At 34.3% G+C, this 17,667-nt stretch overlaps 1 protein-coding gene and 1 pseudogene across 7 annotated transcripts; one reads left to right on the forward strand and one right to left on the reverse strand.

Annotated features, from left to right (window-relative positions):
* Positions 1-1,511: 1,511 nt before the first annotated feature.
* Positions 1,512-16,795, forward strand: LOC120624233 (receptor-type guanylate cyclase Gyc76C-like). Of its 7 annotated transcripts, XR_005658755.1 has the most exons (15): positions 1,512-1,924; positions 2,152-2,359; positions 2,789-2,986; positions 3,930-3,995; positions 4,471-4,711; positions 5,211-5,357; positions 6,517-6,725; positions 7,317-7,500; positions 8,428-8,582; positions 10,012-10,155; positions 13,651-13,736; positions 14,294-14,580; positions 14,919-15,159; positions 15,263-15,451; positions 15,764-16,795. XR_005658755.1 is itself a non-coding variant. In XM_039890667.1 (10 exons), the coding sequence occupies exons 1-10, from the start codon at positions 1,899-1,901 to the stop codon at positions 10,144-10,146; spliced, it is 1,569 nt and encodes a 522-aa protein (XP_039746601.1). In that variant the 5' UTR covers positions 1,512-1,898; the 3' UTR covers positions 10,147-11,953. The 7 variants fall into 7 exon arrangements, 4 of the variants coding, with proteins under 4 accessions (XP_039746601.1, XP_039746604.1, XP_039746603.1 ...); XR_005658754.1 differs by having other exon boundaries at positions 13,651-14,580; XR_005658756.1 differs by lacking the exon at positions 13,651-13,736.
* On the reverse strand, positions 11,155-17,365 carry LOC120624234 (annotated as a pseudogene).
* Between the last annotated feature and the right edge of the window lie 302 nt (positions 17,366-17,667).

Here is a 17,667-nt window from a genome sequence, read left to right on the forward strand (position 1 = left end):
ATTTTTTTGGTGATCTTTCAATGTTTTCAATTAATCGATAAGTCCTTCTTCATCATGAAAAACTAAGCATCGAAAGTCGATAATTTTTGTTTGAAGACATCCGTGTCGCAGTTGTCTTATAAGTGAGAGGCTTCGGATTCGAACCCCGGCGACCGAATTTTCTGTGGTCCTGCCTGGTGTGATGCACTTAGGTTGAGGCAGTAGCCTAGTAGGTAAGTATACCTACTTACCTACAAGCAATTAAGCGTTTCGGTACAATATCGCGTAGAAACAGGGTTATGGTATTAACTGCCATACTCCTAACAGGCTAGCCTGCTATCATCTTAGGCTGCATCTTCACTTAACACGGGTTAAGATTGTAGTGAAGGTCTGAGTTTGAGCTCCAGCTCCAGCACGTTTAAACGTTAAACTAGCAAACAATAAGCAATTAAATATCACTTGCTTTAACAGTGAATGGGTTGTAATGGAGATGGCGATAATGATTCAGGTTTCATAAGGATGAAGTTATGAAAAGCAAATCGAAGAAATACATTAATAAACCTAACTGGACCACTCTTAAATTCAGTTAAAATCTTACCAAGCATCTTACGTACCGTCAATATACCTACCGACGTACACTATGCAAAAAAGATAATGTTAAGTTTTTTCCTAACTAATTTTTAGTTCACCTGATCCAAAAATTCTGCATTTTTTACCCTGCTCCTACAGAGGAATTTTTCCACACTAAATTTACATCAGAGAAATAATTTTTAGATTCGGTATTTTTAGATATTCCGAAATTAATCCTTACAGTTTTCTGTAATTAAACAACAAAAGGGACCTACCATTTTTAGATTTTATTCGACAAACCTTATCGACTGCCACCCATCACTAGCACCATCGTACCTTGTGACAACCTACATATAATTTAGTAAGAAAACTACTATTCTCTCTTTTTGAGAGTCTATCAGGGCCATAAGTAAAAAGAGTACAATATTATGCACTTTATCGCTATTTTCGTCCTGACTCCATGTATTATTTCTAGAGCAACATATTGAACCAATGGTTTATGCTGTAGTTTTTCACGCTCTGACATTAAAAAGTGACAAAACACTGCCCAATGGGGCTTAATATTAACCTTTATGAAAAAATTTAGAGGAACGATTATGTTTGGCTAATCCAGAACAATCTGATGATAAACTTAGTTTATTACTCAGAATACAGATTGCTCTGTATTTTGTAGTTTATTACAAGAGAACCTGACAAAAAATTCTTAATATCCAGTGGTTTTAACATATAATGAATATACATGCACTACGTATCTTCGATCGATGGGGATTGGTTGTATTGTAGTAGGCCTACGTTGTAAGATTATTTACCGAAAAGCAAGCAAGATTTGAGAACTGCCATCTACAACTTCTGCAAATGTGTCATGTTGAGAATGATCGTTGTCTGTCAATATGACAGTTTTGTGTGTCTTTATATCTGATAATATCTGAGCGTTATTAAATGTCAAAAAAGATATGGCATAACCCCGCCGAATAGTAGCAATATTATTTTTGCGTTGCTTTTCATTGCTCACGTTTCTCGTTGAATGTAAATGCAAGTACAAGTGCGCTGTGCTGTTTTTCCTTTTTGTTTGTAGTGATTCTCTTGAATACGTAATTCTAGAGTTTAAAGATTGTACTTTCAACTTTCTCGTGCTAAAGTGAGCTAATTTCCATAGCTAACATCTACCTTTAACATAACGTCAATTACCTACTTGGTATTTGCTAAGCTAATGTTCACAGGTTTGAAAGTGTAGCTATTTCAAATCACTGGATTAGTCGAGATATAATGTTGATTTTGCATTAATCTATGATTTATATGTTGGGTAGATATAGTTTGTTATGAGTAAAGTTCCTTGTTAGTCATATACTATGTATGGCATGTTAGACATTGAATGGTAGGTTAAGTTTTGCTAGCTTTTTAGAATATTGAGGCCAGAGCTGCATGCACAACCCCACTGTTGAATGTAAAGCCCTTTGTGTGTAGAGAAACTTAATGTTTTATTTATTGGGTATATTTTACAGATTTTTACTTTTTGATAATTTTTTTATAGAGATATAAGATAAGATTTTTGTATATCATATTCTGGGATGAAAGTCTAATTAGTATATTTCGTTTGCCCAGGTGTCAGAGCCGCGGTGAAGGCGACGGCATGTGGTACGGCGCGCGGGTGATCTTACTCGCGGCGCTGGGCTTACTGGCCAGGCCTTCCGCCGCCGAACTCGACAAGAAATTCAACATTACCATCGGCTATCTGCCTTCTATAACGGGCGAGCGCCGAGATAGACAGGGGCTAGCCATCTCAGGCGCTCTGTCTATGGCCCTTGAGGATGTAGGTATTGGTTGTTGGACAATGCTGTTCTGGTTAATTGATTAACTTAAACTGTGTGTTTGATGTCTCGCATGTACTAACATGAGAGTATCATTTCGTCAAGATTGATTAAGCTGTTGGGCTAGTCAAGGTCACAATAGTTATTTCTTCTTTTAAATCCAGTGGTAAGGAACCTGTGTGTTTTTACACTTCCACTTTTACACTAAGCTGCTCTCCGCGTGACCCGCGGTGTACCTAGTATAATTAACATTTCGAGGGAGTTTGCTGACAAAATCTATAGTTTGTCAGCAAATATCCATTGCTCATAGACGTGAAATTCAGTTTTTCTCAAATCCCGCGATAACTATGGTTTTTTTCTTTAAATAGTTTTACTGCACGGTATAATTTATCCCCATTCCAAATTTCAGCTTTATTCGGGATTTTTTTCAGGTGAATAATAGCACAAAACTCTTGCCCGATGTAAAGTTATTGCTTAAGTGGAATGACACGCGGTGTGATACGGTGACTGCGATAAGGATGCTCACTGACATGACCTGCTCCGGCGTCGTTGCCTTCTTCGGCCCGGAGGGGCGCTGTCACACCGAGGCTATCGTTGCCATGTCCAGGAACCTGCCCATGATCTCATACGTAAGTTCGTATTATAATCCTTGACCAGTTAATCTTTCCAATGTCTACACTAAACTATTTATAAAAAAATCATCATCATCATCATCATCATATCAACCCATTACCGGCCCACTACAGAGCACGGATCTCTGAACCCCTTATTGAATCTCTTAACCCCTTCTTAATGTAGGGGGATTTCTGGCCAAAGTTGAAGTTTTAATGACCCTAAGAAATTCAGTTGATTTTTTTAGGGTATTATTAAGGCTTGGCCAAACGTTAACTTGAATTACTTGGCTAAATGTGAAGCTTGAATTTATATTAAATGCAGGATGACTCGGACCCTGTGCGTCGTCGCTTCTAATTCGGTCTTGCGCATTTGTAACAGTTTCAATTTCGGCTCTTTGTAGAAATTGTCGGTGTTGTTTTTTTTTACTTTATTGCACAATCTTAATACGACTTACAAATGGCGGGCGAAGTGCGTTCAGAATTCAGAAGGCTGTGGTGAATTTGTCGTGCCTTTTTAACCTTACATTGAAAATGTGAGGTGGAAATGTGCAAATAAAAAAATGTATTAGTTTAATCAGTGCCTTGTTATTCAAATACGTCCGAATCAGTTTAAAATATTTTTAAAAAATTGTGTAATTTAGTCACTGTATTTTGAGGCTCCTTTATTAATTTTTCTTATAATAATTGCGCCTAAATTTTTTTATTTATTTGAACATATGTTCTTAAAAATGCATTTCCTACAAGCCAAACTTCGCGGCTGAAAAAAAACAGTGTACGTGTGGCAAAGAAACTTATTACATTAAAATTATGTTTTTCGGTTCAGAGAAACGAAGTTAAGGTGGGACTATACCGACACCGGCCACCGCTTCTCTACTCTACTCTAATAACAATTCTACGTACTTTCGCGCTTACGAATATGGATATAGCGCTAAACAATACGTTTTTACTTTTGTTTCAGAAATGTTCTGATTACCAAACCTCCATGTTATCAAACTTTGCGAGATTGGAGCCACCTGACACACAAGTGAGCAACTATTATACAAAGTGTAACCGAATTGCGAAATATTGTTGAACGGTGCATAATTATATTTCATAAGGAATCACCCTGTAAAGACATTTAATATTCCAAAAGAAGCGTATTTATTTTTCCATACAAAATAATTCAAAACATATTCAAATCCGAAACGCGCTAAGTACCTACGCTACGCGACTCATGCCTAATAAAGTGACTCTCGTCATTTATTTTATTTTAATTTTGCATGTGATGTTTGGGCTGTATCTGCATTCGGTTGCACAGATAAGTCTCAGAGACAGTAAATAATGTACCTCTAAAGCATGTTAAGTAATATTTCGGTTTTCATTTACACTTTGTATTTATATTTTACACATATAAAAACTCTTATAATGCAACGATAAATAAAAATACATGTATATTTTTTATAATTTCGTGAATACAAGCATACCGAAGCTGAATTTTTATATATTAATTCAAATTACAGGCAACGAAATCTGTAATAGCGCTTCTGAGGTACTACAGATGGAATAAGTTTTCAATAGTTTACGAGGAGTCTTGGGTGACGGTAGCACTGACGCTCGAAAACCACGCAAAGAAGAATAATTTAACGGTGAATCATCAGCGGCCAGTCATCGACGGGTTCAAGTGCTGCGAAGAGAAAATGACATGTTGTGCGCCTGGGTTTTGGTATCAATTTATACAGGAGACCAAAAATAGAACCAGAAGTAAGTTTATATTATTATTTTCTGCAGTAACTATAACAATTTAATACAAAATATTTTTTTATAATAACACATTAAAAAGGAAATTGTGCGTTCAGAATTCAGAAGGCTGTGGTGAATTTGTCGTGCCTTTTTAACCTTACATTGAAAATGTGAGGTGGAAATGTGCAAATAAAAAAATGTATTAGTTTAATCAGTGCCTTGTTATTCAAATACGTCCGAATCAGTTTAAAATATTTTTAAAAAATTGTGTAATTTAGTCACTGTATTTTGAGGCTCCTTTATTAATTTTTCTTATAATAATTGCGCCTAAATTTTTTTATTTATTTGAAGATATGTTCTTAAAAATGTGAATTGTGTGGTGAATTATTAATTAGTAAAGTAAAAATTTCCCATTTCTTGATAGCTAATATAGCTGGGTTGGTCTTGTTGGCGAATAACATTTTCGATCGAACGAAATATTATTGCGTTAAGAAATCATTGTATTTTTTCCTTTTTTCAGTATACGTCTTTTTGGGTTCAACTGCTGGCTTAATAGATATGATGACAGCCATGGAGTCGTTGCAATTGTTTGCAAAAGGGGAATATATGGTTATCTTCGTGGACATGATGACATATGCCCCTAAAGAATCACTGAAATATTTAATTAGTGAGTATAATTTTATAATAAAACAAAAACTATTTTTTTGTATGTTTTTTTTTAAGGACTTTACCTACATGTCAGCCAAATCGTTATAACCTATATAAACTACAATTATTTCTAAAACGCTAACTATTTAAGAGAATCGGTAACAAATATTTAATTTACATACTTTCATTGCTGAAATGCAGCTTTATTCAAATAGAGCTTAAACACCAATATTCATAAAGGTAATGGATTAAATAACCGCTTTTGCAGAATATGATCCTACCAATATAACCAGACATCACTGAATCATGAATAGCCAATAATTAAGTCACAATTGCCCAGTTATTGACATAGAAACTAAAGCAGACTGCAAAACTTGTTGTTTTACAATTTTAAATTTGAGAAAAAACTGGTGTGGTGACGATAATAGGTATGTTTTACCTGGGTAAATAACTCTTTTGTAGGATTGGTTACACTTATTTGTTGCTTCACTATTCTATTCTATAATTACAAATTACAAATTACATTTAACATATAACCACCGAAATTTTCGAGCAAACCGAATAAACTTAATATATATTCGGATCACGCACGGTTCTAAGACTTTGGTCTTCAGGCACTGAACAGTGCGTGTTGCCAGTGATGACTTACGGATCTGAAACGTGGTCGCTTACTATGGTCGGAATAAGATCTCATCGGGCCATGGAGATAGCAATGTTGGGAGTATCTCTATGACATCAAATCAGTAATTAGGAGTCTGATTGCCTGTTTGTCTGTCTGTCTGTTTATCTGCATGTCTTTAGGTTCGCGCACATCACGCAAAAACTACTGATTTGTGTGCAATTTGGTAAATTTATAGCTGATACTCTGGATTAACAGTTTGTGACAAAATCTGCGCTTGGTAGGCTATATTGAGGAAATTGTAGACAATGTAGCACTATGCTGCGATCCGTAGTTGACGCGGGTGAAACACCAGGGCACAGCTAGTAAGTAGTTATGTTTTTTTTACCAAGCATAGATTATTTAATAATTTTTAAGTGCGGTAAAAAATAATAAACCTTAAATGTATCCTAATACTTCTGGTAGTATATATCCATCTCAATCTCTTGTAGACTGTTTTTCAGAAGTATCACTTCTGCACAGGTTTTTTTTTCTTGAATTTCTACCTTGTTTAAATTAGAAACGGAGGATCGCGGTACGACGCTGGTATGCCCGAAGACTAACTGGGAGATGCCGTTCAAGAAGCGCGCTCAGTCGCTGCTGGTGGTCGTGTCGTCGGAGCCAGAAGGCAGCTACGAGGTGTTCACGGGCCGCGTACGTGACTACAACAGCATGAAGCCGTTTGAGTTCCCGGTGCCCCCCGCGCTATTAGAAAAGAGCTTCAATAAGGTTTTATTTTAATTCCACTACACATTCAGAATTTTAATATGTCAAAGTTTGTCTTATGCACTTTAATTAAAAAAAAAACTATATACAATGGTAGTAAGTAAGCCCATGACTGTAATCTCACCTGTTGGTAAGCGATGATGCAGCCTAAAATGTTAATGGGCTTACCTGTTAGTGGGGATAGAAGTTTTATAAAAACATATACCTTAAAGGTTTCTATTCGAATCGGAACGCTAAATAACTTAGTGTTGGTCGGTACGGTTGTAACAAGGCACGGCCGAAGAGAAAATGCCCTCGACGGAATCGAACCCGGGACCTCTAACTTAAAACCACAGCGCTCACAACTGTGCCAGCGAGGTCGGTCCTTGACTAATCGGTTGATATGGTACCCATTAGCGCGGATCCCTCAACGTTAAACTACCTTCACTCTCGGAATTAATATCATTAAAAATAATTGATAACGATTTAAATAAATCACTATTATAGTTTATTTAAAATAATATAGCATTTGAAGAAAATTGTAAACGTGTGATATGCATGTTGTTAGTGCTCTTAATAAATAAAAATAATACAATAATATATGTAAATTTTCAGTTTGTTTCAATCTATGCAGCGTATTTGTATGACTCTGTCAAACTGTATGCGACTGCACTACACAAGCTTATAGAAGAGGAGACGACCTACAAGAACGAAACTCTCGACTACAAGAAACTAATGAGCATCGCCTCTAATGGAACTCTAATTGTCTCGAAAATGATACATATTACTCCTTTTAAAAGTAAGTTATATTCTTAATCAAATGTTTTTTTGGTATATCAAAACCGTGTGAACAAGCAAGTGGATCACCTGATGCTAAGTGATTACCGAAGATCATGAACATCTGTAGTAACAGATGCTGTACCAATGCATTGTGGTTTTCAACAAATTTGTATTTTAACAACCCAAAATCACAGTTTTGAGGTAACAGTAGAAAATAGAAAAAAAAATCTTGTCTTAATAAGTAAACAACTTATTTATTAATATTTAATGTGAAGTATTTTATAAACATTAAAAAAGAACATATTGGAAAAAAATACCGGAGGAGTCATAAAGACTGCCGACATAAGTGAAAATTCAAAACACTCGGTGACGTAAAATATGATACAGCACGGCTAGCATGGGCAGGAAACAATTATATCCCCGGGGAAAGGATATAAATTTATCTTCTCCCACAGCTTTATCAACTCTCAGAGCACTGCCGCACAAGTGGAAATAATATCCAAATAATATATGTGTATTAATAAACGGGGGTAAACTCCTCCTATTCCATGTTCCAGTGATTTAGCAGGTGTGCACGTTAATTATATCCCTTGTCAGGGGATATAATCGGGGGGTATAATTTATATCTCCCGCCCGTGCTAACCCTGCAGTCAATGTAAATGCATATATGACGCGTATACATTTAAACAGGCTGCTATACAACGAGTCGCTAGTCTTGCGTAATACGTCACGAGCGTGTGAATGTCATCAATGAGGGGAACCTATATGTTTTTCCTCCTACTAAAAATCTTTGAACGCGCTTATGAAGTTATGAGTTCAAGAAATATCTTCTTATTTCTTTAACTTGAGTTACTTGAGCTTTATCGATTATAAATTAATGTAGTTTGCTAAAAAATTCATAAGTTTTGTTCCTACGACCTACTCAGCATGTGATGTTATGGATTAGGTGTGGCGGGGATGTCTATCCGTCTGGATGAGCGAGCCGACTCCGAGGGTAATTTCTCTGTGCTTGCTTTCAAGAACTACACCATTGAAGATATTAAGTGCAACGCTAGTATGGTCGCCGTTGGACACTTCCAACAGAGTGGCAAAGAATTTCCTGTAAGTTTGCATTAATTGTTTGTAATAATTTAAATAATGACGTTCGCGTACCAAATCCAGTAACTCCGACTCGACTTAGGTTAAAAATATTGAAATGTGAGCTTTCTTTCAAGTTTCTTAAAGTATGGGTCATCGACCTCCGCGCGCCGCGTCATGGGTAACAACCCCAAACTTCTAGAGCACGGTTCCGAAGCTTAGTGCAGTCCTCCGCAACGGCTGCCGTACTGTGTAGAAACGGACTCCCTTTTTTTCCTTTTTTTGACTCTGCTAGCCTAGACTTCTGTCAAACTTTTCGTTTCACTGCGTTATACAATAAGTAATTAGGATAAGTAATTGTTCCCAACAAAAACTTACATTCTATTATACGCTATGTAACGGCTTCCTGCCTGCACTATTACTTCGCTTGCTCGGCTTCTAAGGGTCGTTACTTGATGGTATTATATAGCCTCAAGTACAAACTTCCTCGATAATTGGGCTATCATATTATAAAAGAAAATAAAAAACGCATACATTAGCGCATTCGAACAAAATTTTCAGCTATTATTATTATATTTAGTACAGATGATATGAAGCTTACAATTCTATGTTTAAATTTGCGTCGAGTTGATGTTCAGTCGATATTGTGTGGGCAGGACATAAAGGATTTGCGAATTTGCACTAACAATTTCGCTAGGATCGACTACGATGAGTTTATTTTCACGCAAAATTACAAATGATGGTTTTATATTATTATGTAGATCTCCAATTAATTATACAAAAAAATCGCATGATAAACCGGTCTAAAAGGGGTTTAAAAGGTACCTATTTGATTTTAGCATAACATTGTAACCACAAATCTTTGGTAATATCACTTGCGGGGTGTGTTAGCTTAGCGACGATATTTTATATGAATTTTGGGTAATATTTACATATAGATATAAGTTTTCAGATGAGTTGAATGCCCGTATGAGTGAATGAATAAATATACTTGCACACCACAAAAAGTACATTAAACAAAATGATAAAAAATCAGCGTATACCATTTGGCGGCCTTATCGCTTCATAGCGATTAGCATGGCATAGCACAAATGCAATGTATGCATTTTAAGTTAGTTGGCATTTAGGTAAATACCTAAAATTTTTAACAATATAGTTATTTTTGAATATAATTACTGGTTTTTACACGCTTTTTATTAGCTTCACCTGTATTTTTGTATGATTGTATGTTATATTGTATTGAGAGACGGGCACACTGAATAAAATTTTATCTATATTTTATCTCTTTAATGGTGGATTGGTTACCGATTAATTTTGCTCTAATAAAAATAATAGATCATGAAAAACTAAAAAAAATCGCTATTATGAATAAACTAAAAGAAAGAAATTAGTTTAGTTTTTTATACCAAGCATGTTTTTTAGTTTGTTTGAACTATTTAATTTTTTATCCCAGGAATATAAGTTGAATCCTCACGTCCCAATCGACTGGCCCGATGGGGTGAAACCAGAAGCGGAACCCTCGTGTGGTTTCCTCAATGAGAAATGTCCGAAAGACGACTCGCAGATAACTTCGCTCGTACTGGATTAAATGGAAAATGTTAGAAATTTTATTGGTTATAATTTAGCATATGAATCAACTAACAATGCGATTTCGATTCTTTCTTTAAGGATTACTAATGTTCGTGATTGAAGAACACGGGTTAAGATTGTAGTGAAGGTCTGAGTTTGAGCTCCAGCTCCAGCACGTTTAAACGTTAAACTAGCAAACAATAAGCAATTAAATATCACTTGCTTTAACAGTGAAGGGTTTTCCTTCACTGTTAAAGCAAGTGAGAAAGTTCGTGAGAAAATCTGCCTGCCTGAAAGTTCCCCACATAGACTTAAAAGGCATTTCAAGTCTACCAATCCGCAATTGCGATTGACTAATAATGGCCTAAAAGCTTTAGAAGGTTTCAAATAGTACCCACTATTTGCAACCTACAATCTTCTTCAATCGGACTACAGCTCCCAGAGCAAGAACACATATATATGTGTCAAAATATTTAAACAAACTGGACCAATAATATTATTGGTCTCGTTTGTTTAAATATTTTGACATACTATCTGTACTTCATATCATAAGTTTGTATATTTGGCACTTCCACTATGATCGGAAAAACATTTTGTATCTCATTCATTGAGATTGGTGTAGACTATGTAACATTACGCTGCCTCCCGTTATTTACATGGGCAAAGCCGCAGGGCACATTTAGTATCTAATAATTTTCATAAAGGTATAAAAGTACTGCTACCCTTTTTCCAATAGTTACTGTCGAAAAGGTTAGCACTGTATTATTTACTAGACAATTAAGTGCAGAAATGGCACCAGTGTGTCTGTGATATTGTGTATTACCAGACAGACTTGTGGTTATGTGTAATTGTATTGAAAACTATTGAACCTTTAACTTGAACCTTAGCCTTTACTAAGGTGGAAATTGACTTTAAAAGTAATACTTTTTTCATTTAATGTGTAGACAGGGTTTATAAATATATTCTGCACACAAAAAGGTCAAGACATCAATATTATAGCCAATGAAGTCAATATTTACTTGAGTAATTTTTTTTCTGCTTCTTTGTTAGCTGACTGATTAGGTCCGTTTCAGTGAGTGATGTATCATTGTCAACAATTTTGCTGGCAGCAAGAGGCATAGCCCCAGGCTTCATTACAAGTCCTGAGTCTCTCATATGTTGCATCAAGGTAGGAACATCAGGCTTTTCTTCCTCATCCTCCGGTGTAGATGCAGATGCCTGTAAAGCTCTTGCTTCACTCATTGATAGAGAGTACATAGAACATTCTTTATCTGAAATGATTGTTTATGTAATATTAGTGATAATAAATAACAAAGTTTGATCAACTGTTTGTGGTGCAATTTTTAACATAGGAAAACAAATGAATGCAGACTAGAACTGGCAATAAAATCTCAAATACAATGTAATTGAATAAAAAATATACCTGTATGGGGTCACATCCCATTTGTGGCATTTAATGCATCTAACATTTCTAACCAAAATTCCAAAAGGCTGATTTCATTGTCTCCTTTACAATAGCTCTCTCTGGGAGCATTGTACTTTCTTTGCCATTCAAATTTATATTCTGGCTCATCTTTACTATCTTTGCTTAGTAGGGCTCTGAAAAGGTAGAATAGTTATAACTAAGGTCTAATATCTCTTTATTATACAATATAATAATTTAAACCATTATAATTATGAATACATGTATACATAGACTTGTTGCTACAGTTGGTCGGTTAGTTTCTTATTCCAATATAAATAGGGCTCTGACAAACCAAACTGTTATGTTACATTATAATAAAGAACTCTTACTTGTTTTCATGCAGTTCCTGCTCCTTTTCAAACTGCACTCTCAGTTATTCCTGCTTCTTTTTATATGCATCAGTTTTCTGTTCAGCCATCCATACCTAAAAATTATATATACATTAGTATTGTCGAAAAATCTCACAGCTACTAAATCTACTCTAGAAGGAGTATTGTGAAGAGGCTACATTTAGAACTGATAATTAAGCAGCTATTCCACGAACGAAAACATTCCGAGGCTGACATCAGTCAGGCAGGCTGGAAAAATATGCCAAATGGACTCCAACCTGTCTTTAAGTTGGAGACATGCTATGCCAACCTCATAGTGGCGTATTTGACATGGCTGATAGATGAATAATTAGACTGATGTTTTCCCATGAGATATTTTTCTACTTTTTCCAGTCCTTCGAAATTTATCATTTCGTTGACTGGCTTACTTTTCCAGAGTAAGCCAGTCAACGAAATGATAAATTTCGCAATGAAAAATTTAATTTATTTGCTTTAACAAATACCTCTCTGTTTACGCTAGTTAAATAAGTAGGAGATTGATTGAAGAGTACCTAGTGCAGGGGGTAACAACTTTCTATGAAGCTATGACAGACTGTATGTGGAAACATTTAGAATGAAATGGTAGATATTCAAGAGGAAAAGAGAAAAAAAACAGTGGTGCTACCATTAGAAAAAAAGTCGATGGAAATTTAATAATCGATTTCATTAATCATCATTATCGACTTCAGTGAATATATTTTTGTTAAAAATAATAGTAAAACAATCATATTTCAAAATTTTACTACTCAAAACTATAGTTTGATAAACGTCATGTGTTAATTTGTTTAAAATAGTTGAAAATCTTTTTTACATAATCAATTTCAATCGATGTTTTCTCGTATTGCCAGCACTGATAATCGGTACTGGAATTTAGAGTAGTGGCAATAAAACAAGTGAATGTCGGAACCGGATATTATGTTCACAAGTTTTCATGAAAAGTTTTCGTTTGGAGCGAACGCCAATTTTTCATATTTTCTTTGTAAAAAGTTTTTCTGTTCCGAAGTGATTCTACTTTTCTCTCCCTGTTTGCTTGAGGAAACTCGCAGCAGTGCGATTGAGCCTAATAGATCAAGACGACGGACTGATTTTATTGTGAGACAGGACTCATTTATTATTGTGAGAAAGGACTCTATTCTATTGTTGTTAAACATGGCAGATAAATATAGAAAGTGTGTGAAGTGTGGTGTATCTGCTGCGCAAGACCCTACACTTACTTTTCATTCTTTCCCGAGAGCTGGAAAGGCATCTAATTTAGCAAGGTAGATAATATAGTTTATGTAATTATCACTTCGCCGTTTTATTAAATGACTAAAATATTTCCTAAAAACACCATTAATTTCTTTAACTTCTAAAGTGGTTTTGCTATATTACTTACTAGTGTTGTTATTTTGTTTCACGGTTCGGCTTTGGGCTGAATATTGTTTTGAAAATATTGCTGAAGTGGAGTTGCAAAGACTTGCACAAGAGCCATAAGTTATTGTGTAGTAAGCATTTTGATCGCAGTGCCTTCACAAATGAGACGATAAAAAGGTTAAATCCTAATGATGTTCCAAATTTGTTGTTCCCACCGTTATTAGCTGAATTGTCACAAATGGAAGATTCAGCAGTATGATATTTAACACTTTTTTGTTAATTTTATAAATTTTCCTTTAAAAAAGGGTTGTAATTTTATCTGCATTTTTTATTTCAGACAACTTCAGTGTCTTTGCAATCTTTTACACAATATCTGCCTAACTCGCCTCTAAAACACACACAATCACCTCACAGCAATTGGACGTAAGTATCATGCATCATCTATAGACTAAAACAGTACACTGCTGGACTAAAGCCCTCAAGAGGGAAGGGTATGTATATAATCACCATGCTGGGCAGACAGGTTAGTGATTGCATTACTATGAATAGTTTTGCCCGCAGCTTCACTCACATTCAAATAGATAAATGTAAATAAAATTCAGGTTTTTTTTCTACTGGAAGAAATCTTGTTTTCTTCATTTGTGACAATTTGCATTCAAAATTTTCATGATGATCACTTGAACAGTGTGTGAAAGTGTAACAATCAAATAACCCTGTATTTGTATTTTTATTATTATTAGTTTGGATGTTCTGTTATGCTTCATAACAATATTTTTTCATAATCTTCACTAACATCATCATGCATGCAACTTTCAGGCACATGCCTGAAAGTTGCATGCATGATGATGAGTTGTGAAGGAACCCACATGGGTTCCTTCACAATGTTACTCTTCACCATCAACGCAAGTGATATGTAATTGCTAAACAAAGTAAAATATACAAACTGTAATATAAATTAAATGGATATTTCTGTATTCCAGATTACTTTTGTGACTCAACCTGTCAATTTGAAGAACACAAAAATTAACAAACATTTTAAAAGATGCAAGAAGTATATTAATAAAATATACAGACTGAAGAAGAGGTTAAAAAAAGATAAAAATTCTGCAGCAAGTAGAAAATCACTATTAGACTCTCTCTCAAAGAGTGAGTACTTAGAAAAATTGAATGAAAATTTAAAACCTGCATTTGGTGTGCTTTTTTTTACAAAGCCTATTTCTCAGGAGATTCGGTAACAGCTGATAGACTTCAAGCAATTATTAAAGAGGTGCGTAGATAAACACTAATATTTTATAACTACTCCTTTTACTAAACTTTGTAGTTATTCCATATACAGTAGAAGTAGGGGTGAGAAGTATGATCAGCAAAATTTCAATTACCTTCTAAAAGATACCTTGAACAATTACTGTAATATTTTAACATATTAACTTTAAATAATATTAAACCTATACATAATAACCCTACCTCTTAAATCACTTGATCTAATGATGAAACCAGTAGTTTTAAAGATATAAGCTGAGGAACAGATTGTGGATACTTTCCTTTGTATTGTTCTATGCAGATACCTGTTTTATATTTATTTAATCACATTTTTTTTTATTTTAGGTATTGGCAGAATGTTACTTAAACAATTTAAAAGTTGTAGCAACAGTGTATGACATGGATGGAGTAAATGTAAGAGCCATAAATTCCCTAGGGTCCACACTAGAGACACCTTATTTTCAACTTCAAGGAAATGAAATTGTGACTATTATGAATCCCCCACATCTCCTCAAGTGTTTTAGGAACAACTTTTTAAAACACAATATTGAATGTCCAGAAAATTTTTCAATACATGGAACAACAGGTACTATCTAAATTTATATATTATGATTAAATTGTATTCTGCAATAGTAAATAAGAAAATTAAGTAAATTGGTAGGTACTACAATGTTGTTTTACGATTTCAGGACTGGCAAAATGGAAGCATATCCAAGACTTTTTTAAAGTGGACAATAAAAATCCCAATTTCGTATTTGCACCTGCACTCACAGAACAACATATTAATCCAAATGGGAAACAAAAAATGAAAGTGAAGTAAGCAGCACAAGTTTTAAGTCATTCGGTTGCTGCAGGATTGTTTGCTAAAGTTTCTTCAAGTAAGTTGCTTATATATTAATGTGTATCTTGAGTTGCTACAAATAGGACAAGTCCTACATATCATAACAAAAGACCTTGAATTAAAAAAAACCATAAATGCACACCCTTTAGCATGGTAATATTATTATAGATTTTGAACTTATATATTCAGTAGTTACTCAGACATTTATAACAACCGAAAATTGTACGACAATTTATTAAAGGAAATAAGCAGGCATAGAAATTTACTTTTCCTTTGTTCAGATCAATTTATGCTTATTAAAATTATATTATGGTTAGTTTGATATTTTATTTCATTTTGTATCTTTCAGATCACATTTCCCCTGATGCTGTAGTTACAGCAACACTCATCAGCAAAATAGATTCTATATTTGATGCATTAAATGCTGAAAGTCCAGATTTAAAAAGAGGGAAGAAATTTTCATCAAATCTCATTGTGGACATGAGACAGTCAGTGACAGTGGACATTTAGAGCTATTCTCAGAATTAAAAACATTCTTTAAGAATGTTAAATTTATTGGGGCTCGTTGTACCCCTCCTTCGGCCAATGGGTGGATACGAACAATTGGGGCTGTAGAAAGGCTTTGGCATAATTTGCAAAAATTAAAAATACTGGCAATTTCTACCCGAAGACTAAACCAAGAACCTTTAGAAAATCTCTTTGGTTGTATATGGGGCCACTGTGGTTCCAATCCTAACCCAAATGTGCAACAATTTATTGCTGGTTTGAAAACCAGCATTGTAAATAATTTAAAATATAAATGTAATGGTAAAAATTGTGAAGATGATGCTAACACACTATTAACTAATATGACCGCATATTTGAAAACTAGAACGCCTGTACCAGTGTCATCACCTAATCAGTTGTACGATATTGATGTTACTGACATTAATGAGTACACAGAGGATAATGCGGAGAACAAGGCATGTGCCTATGTATGTTGATTTGTATTTAAAAAACTTAAAAACAATACATGTATTAGTTTCAAAGAAATTATGCTATCGAATTCTATAGAACCAGTGCACATATTTAATAGTTTTAAGGAATATAATGAAAGAAAGTCTAGCTTGAACTATGTTACTGCTGAGTTCATACAATGCGTTGAGTTATGTGCAACTTACATTAATGAATTTTTGAATATGAATTCACATACGGGAGAGTTAAAAAAAACATTAAATATAAAATTAAAGGCCAGAATATCCTTCAGCTGGTTAGATGGATGCATGACTCATAAAGTTGAAAACACTACTCATATTCTTAATAGTGTGTTAGCAATATGCATTAAAAGGTTTTGTATTTTAAAAAACAGAACTTATGCGGCAGAAGCTAGTAAAAATTCATTACTAAGAAAAATTACTATTTTAAAAAATGTATAATAAAAAATAATAAAAGATATAACCTAACCCAAGGTTGTTTTTTCTTCACTCTATCTGCATACGAAAAAATAGGTAAAAAGAACTATTTTGCAAACTACGATGGCTGGAATAAAAATATGTAAAACACCGAATTATTATTCTACGGTGTTTTAAATATTTTTATTTCAGCTATCACAGTTCACAAACTTCCAAAATTTAATTCAATAATTTCCCGCCACAATTTTCGTTGTGTGGAACCATTAACAGATGGCGTGGCGGCGAATAGTCTGCACATTTTTGTATGTAGTTGTACTTCTCCTTGGAGTAATATTGTTCTGTGACCTAGTGCCTAAAGACATAACTAATGTAAATCATTAACAAAATAAAGATGTAACAATAATTACCCTTTTCAAATTATCTCTGGAGGCTGGATGGAAGAATTTCTTGCTCATATAATTATTAAATCCCTTTCCCATTTTTTATATTGTATTTATTTCCTGATAAAAACCTGTCTTTTACAAATTACAATGACAATTACGAATTGCGACGGTAACTATATAACTATTTATATTTTATTTACTGGTCTGTGACGGTAACCCAGATAAAAGCATCCGCACCTCAGATTTTACTGGCCACACTGTGTGCCACAGTTTCCTCACAAGCACAGAATAAAAAATATTTAATTAGATTGTAGGTTTGTTTAAAATATCGATAGTTTTAATTCGATTAATTTTTTTGGTGATCTTTCAATGTTTTCAATTAACCGATAAGTCCTTCTTCATCATGAAAAACTAAGCATCGAAAGTCGATAATTTTTGTTTGAATACATCCGTGTCGCAGTTGTCTTATAAGTGAGAGG

Source organism: Pararge aegeria, chromosome 6 (assembly GCF_905163445.1).
Source record: "Pararge aegeria chromosome 6, ilParAegt1.1, whole genome shotgun sequence".
Lineage (NCBI taxonomy): Eukaryota > Metazoa > Arthropoda > Insecta > Lepidoptera > Nymphalidae > Pararge > Pararge aegeria.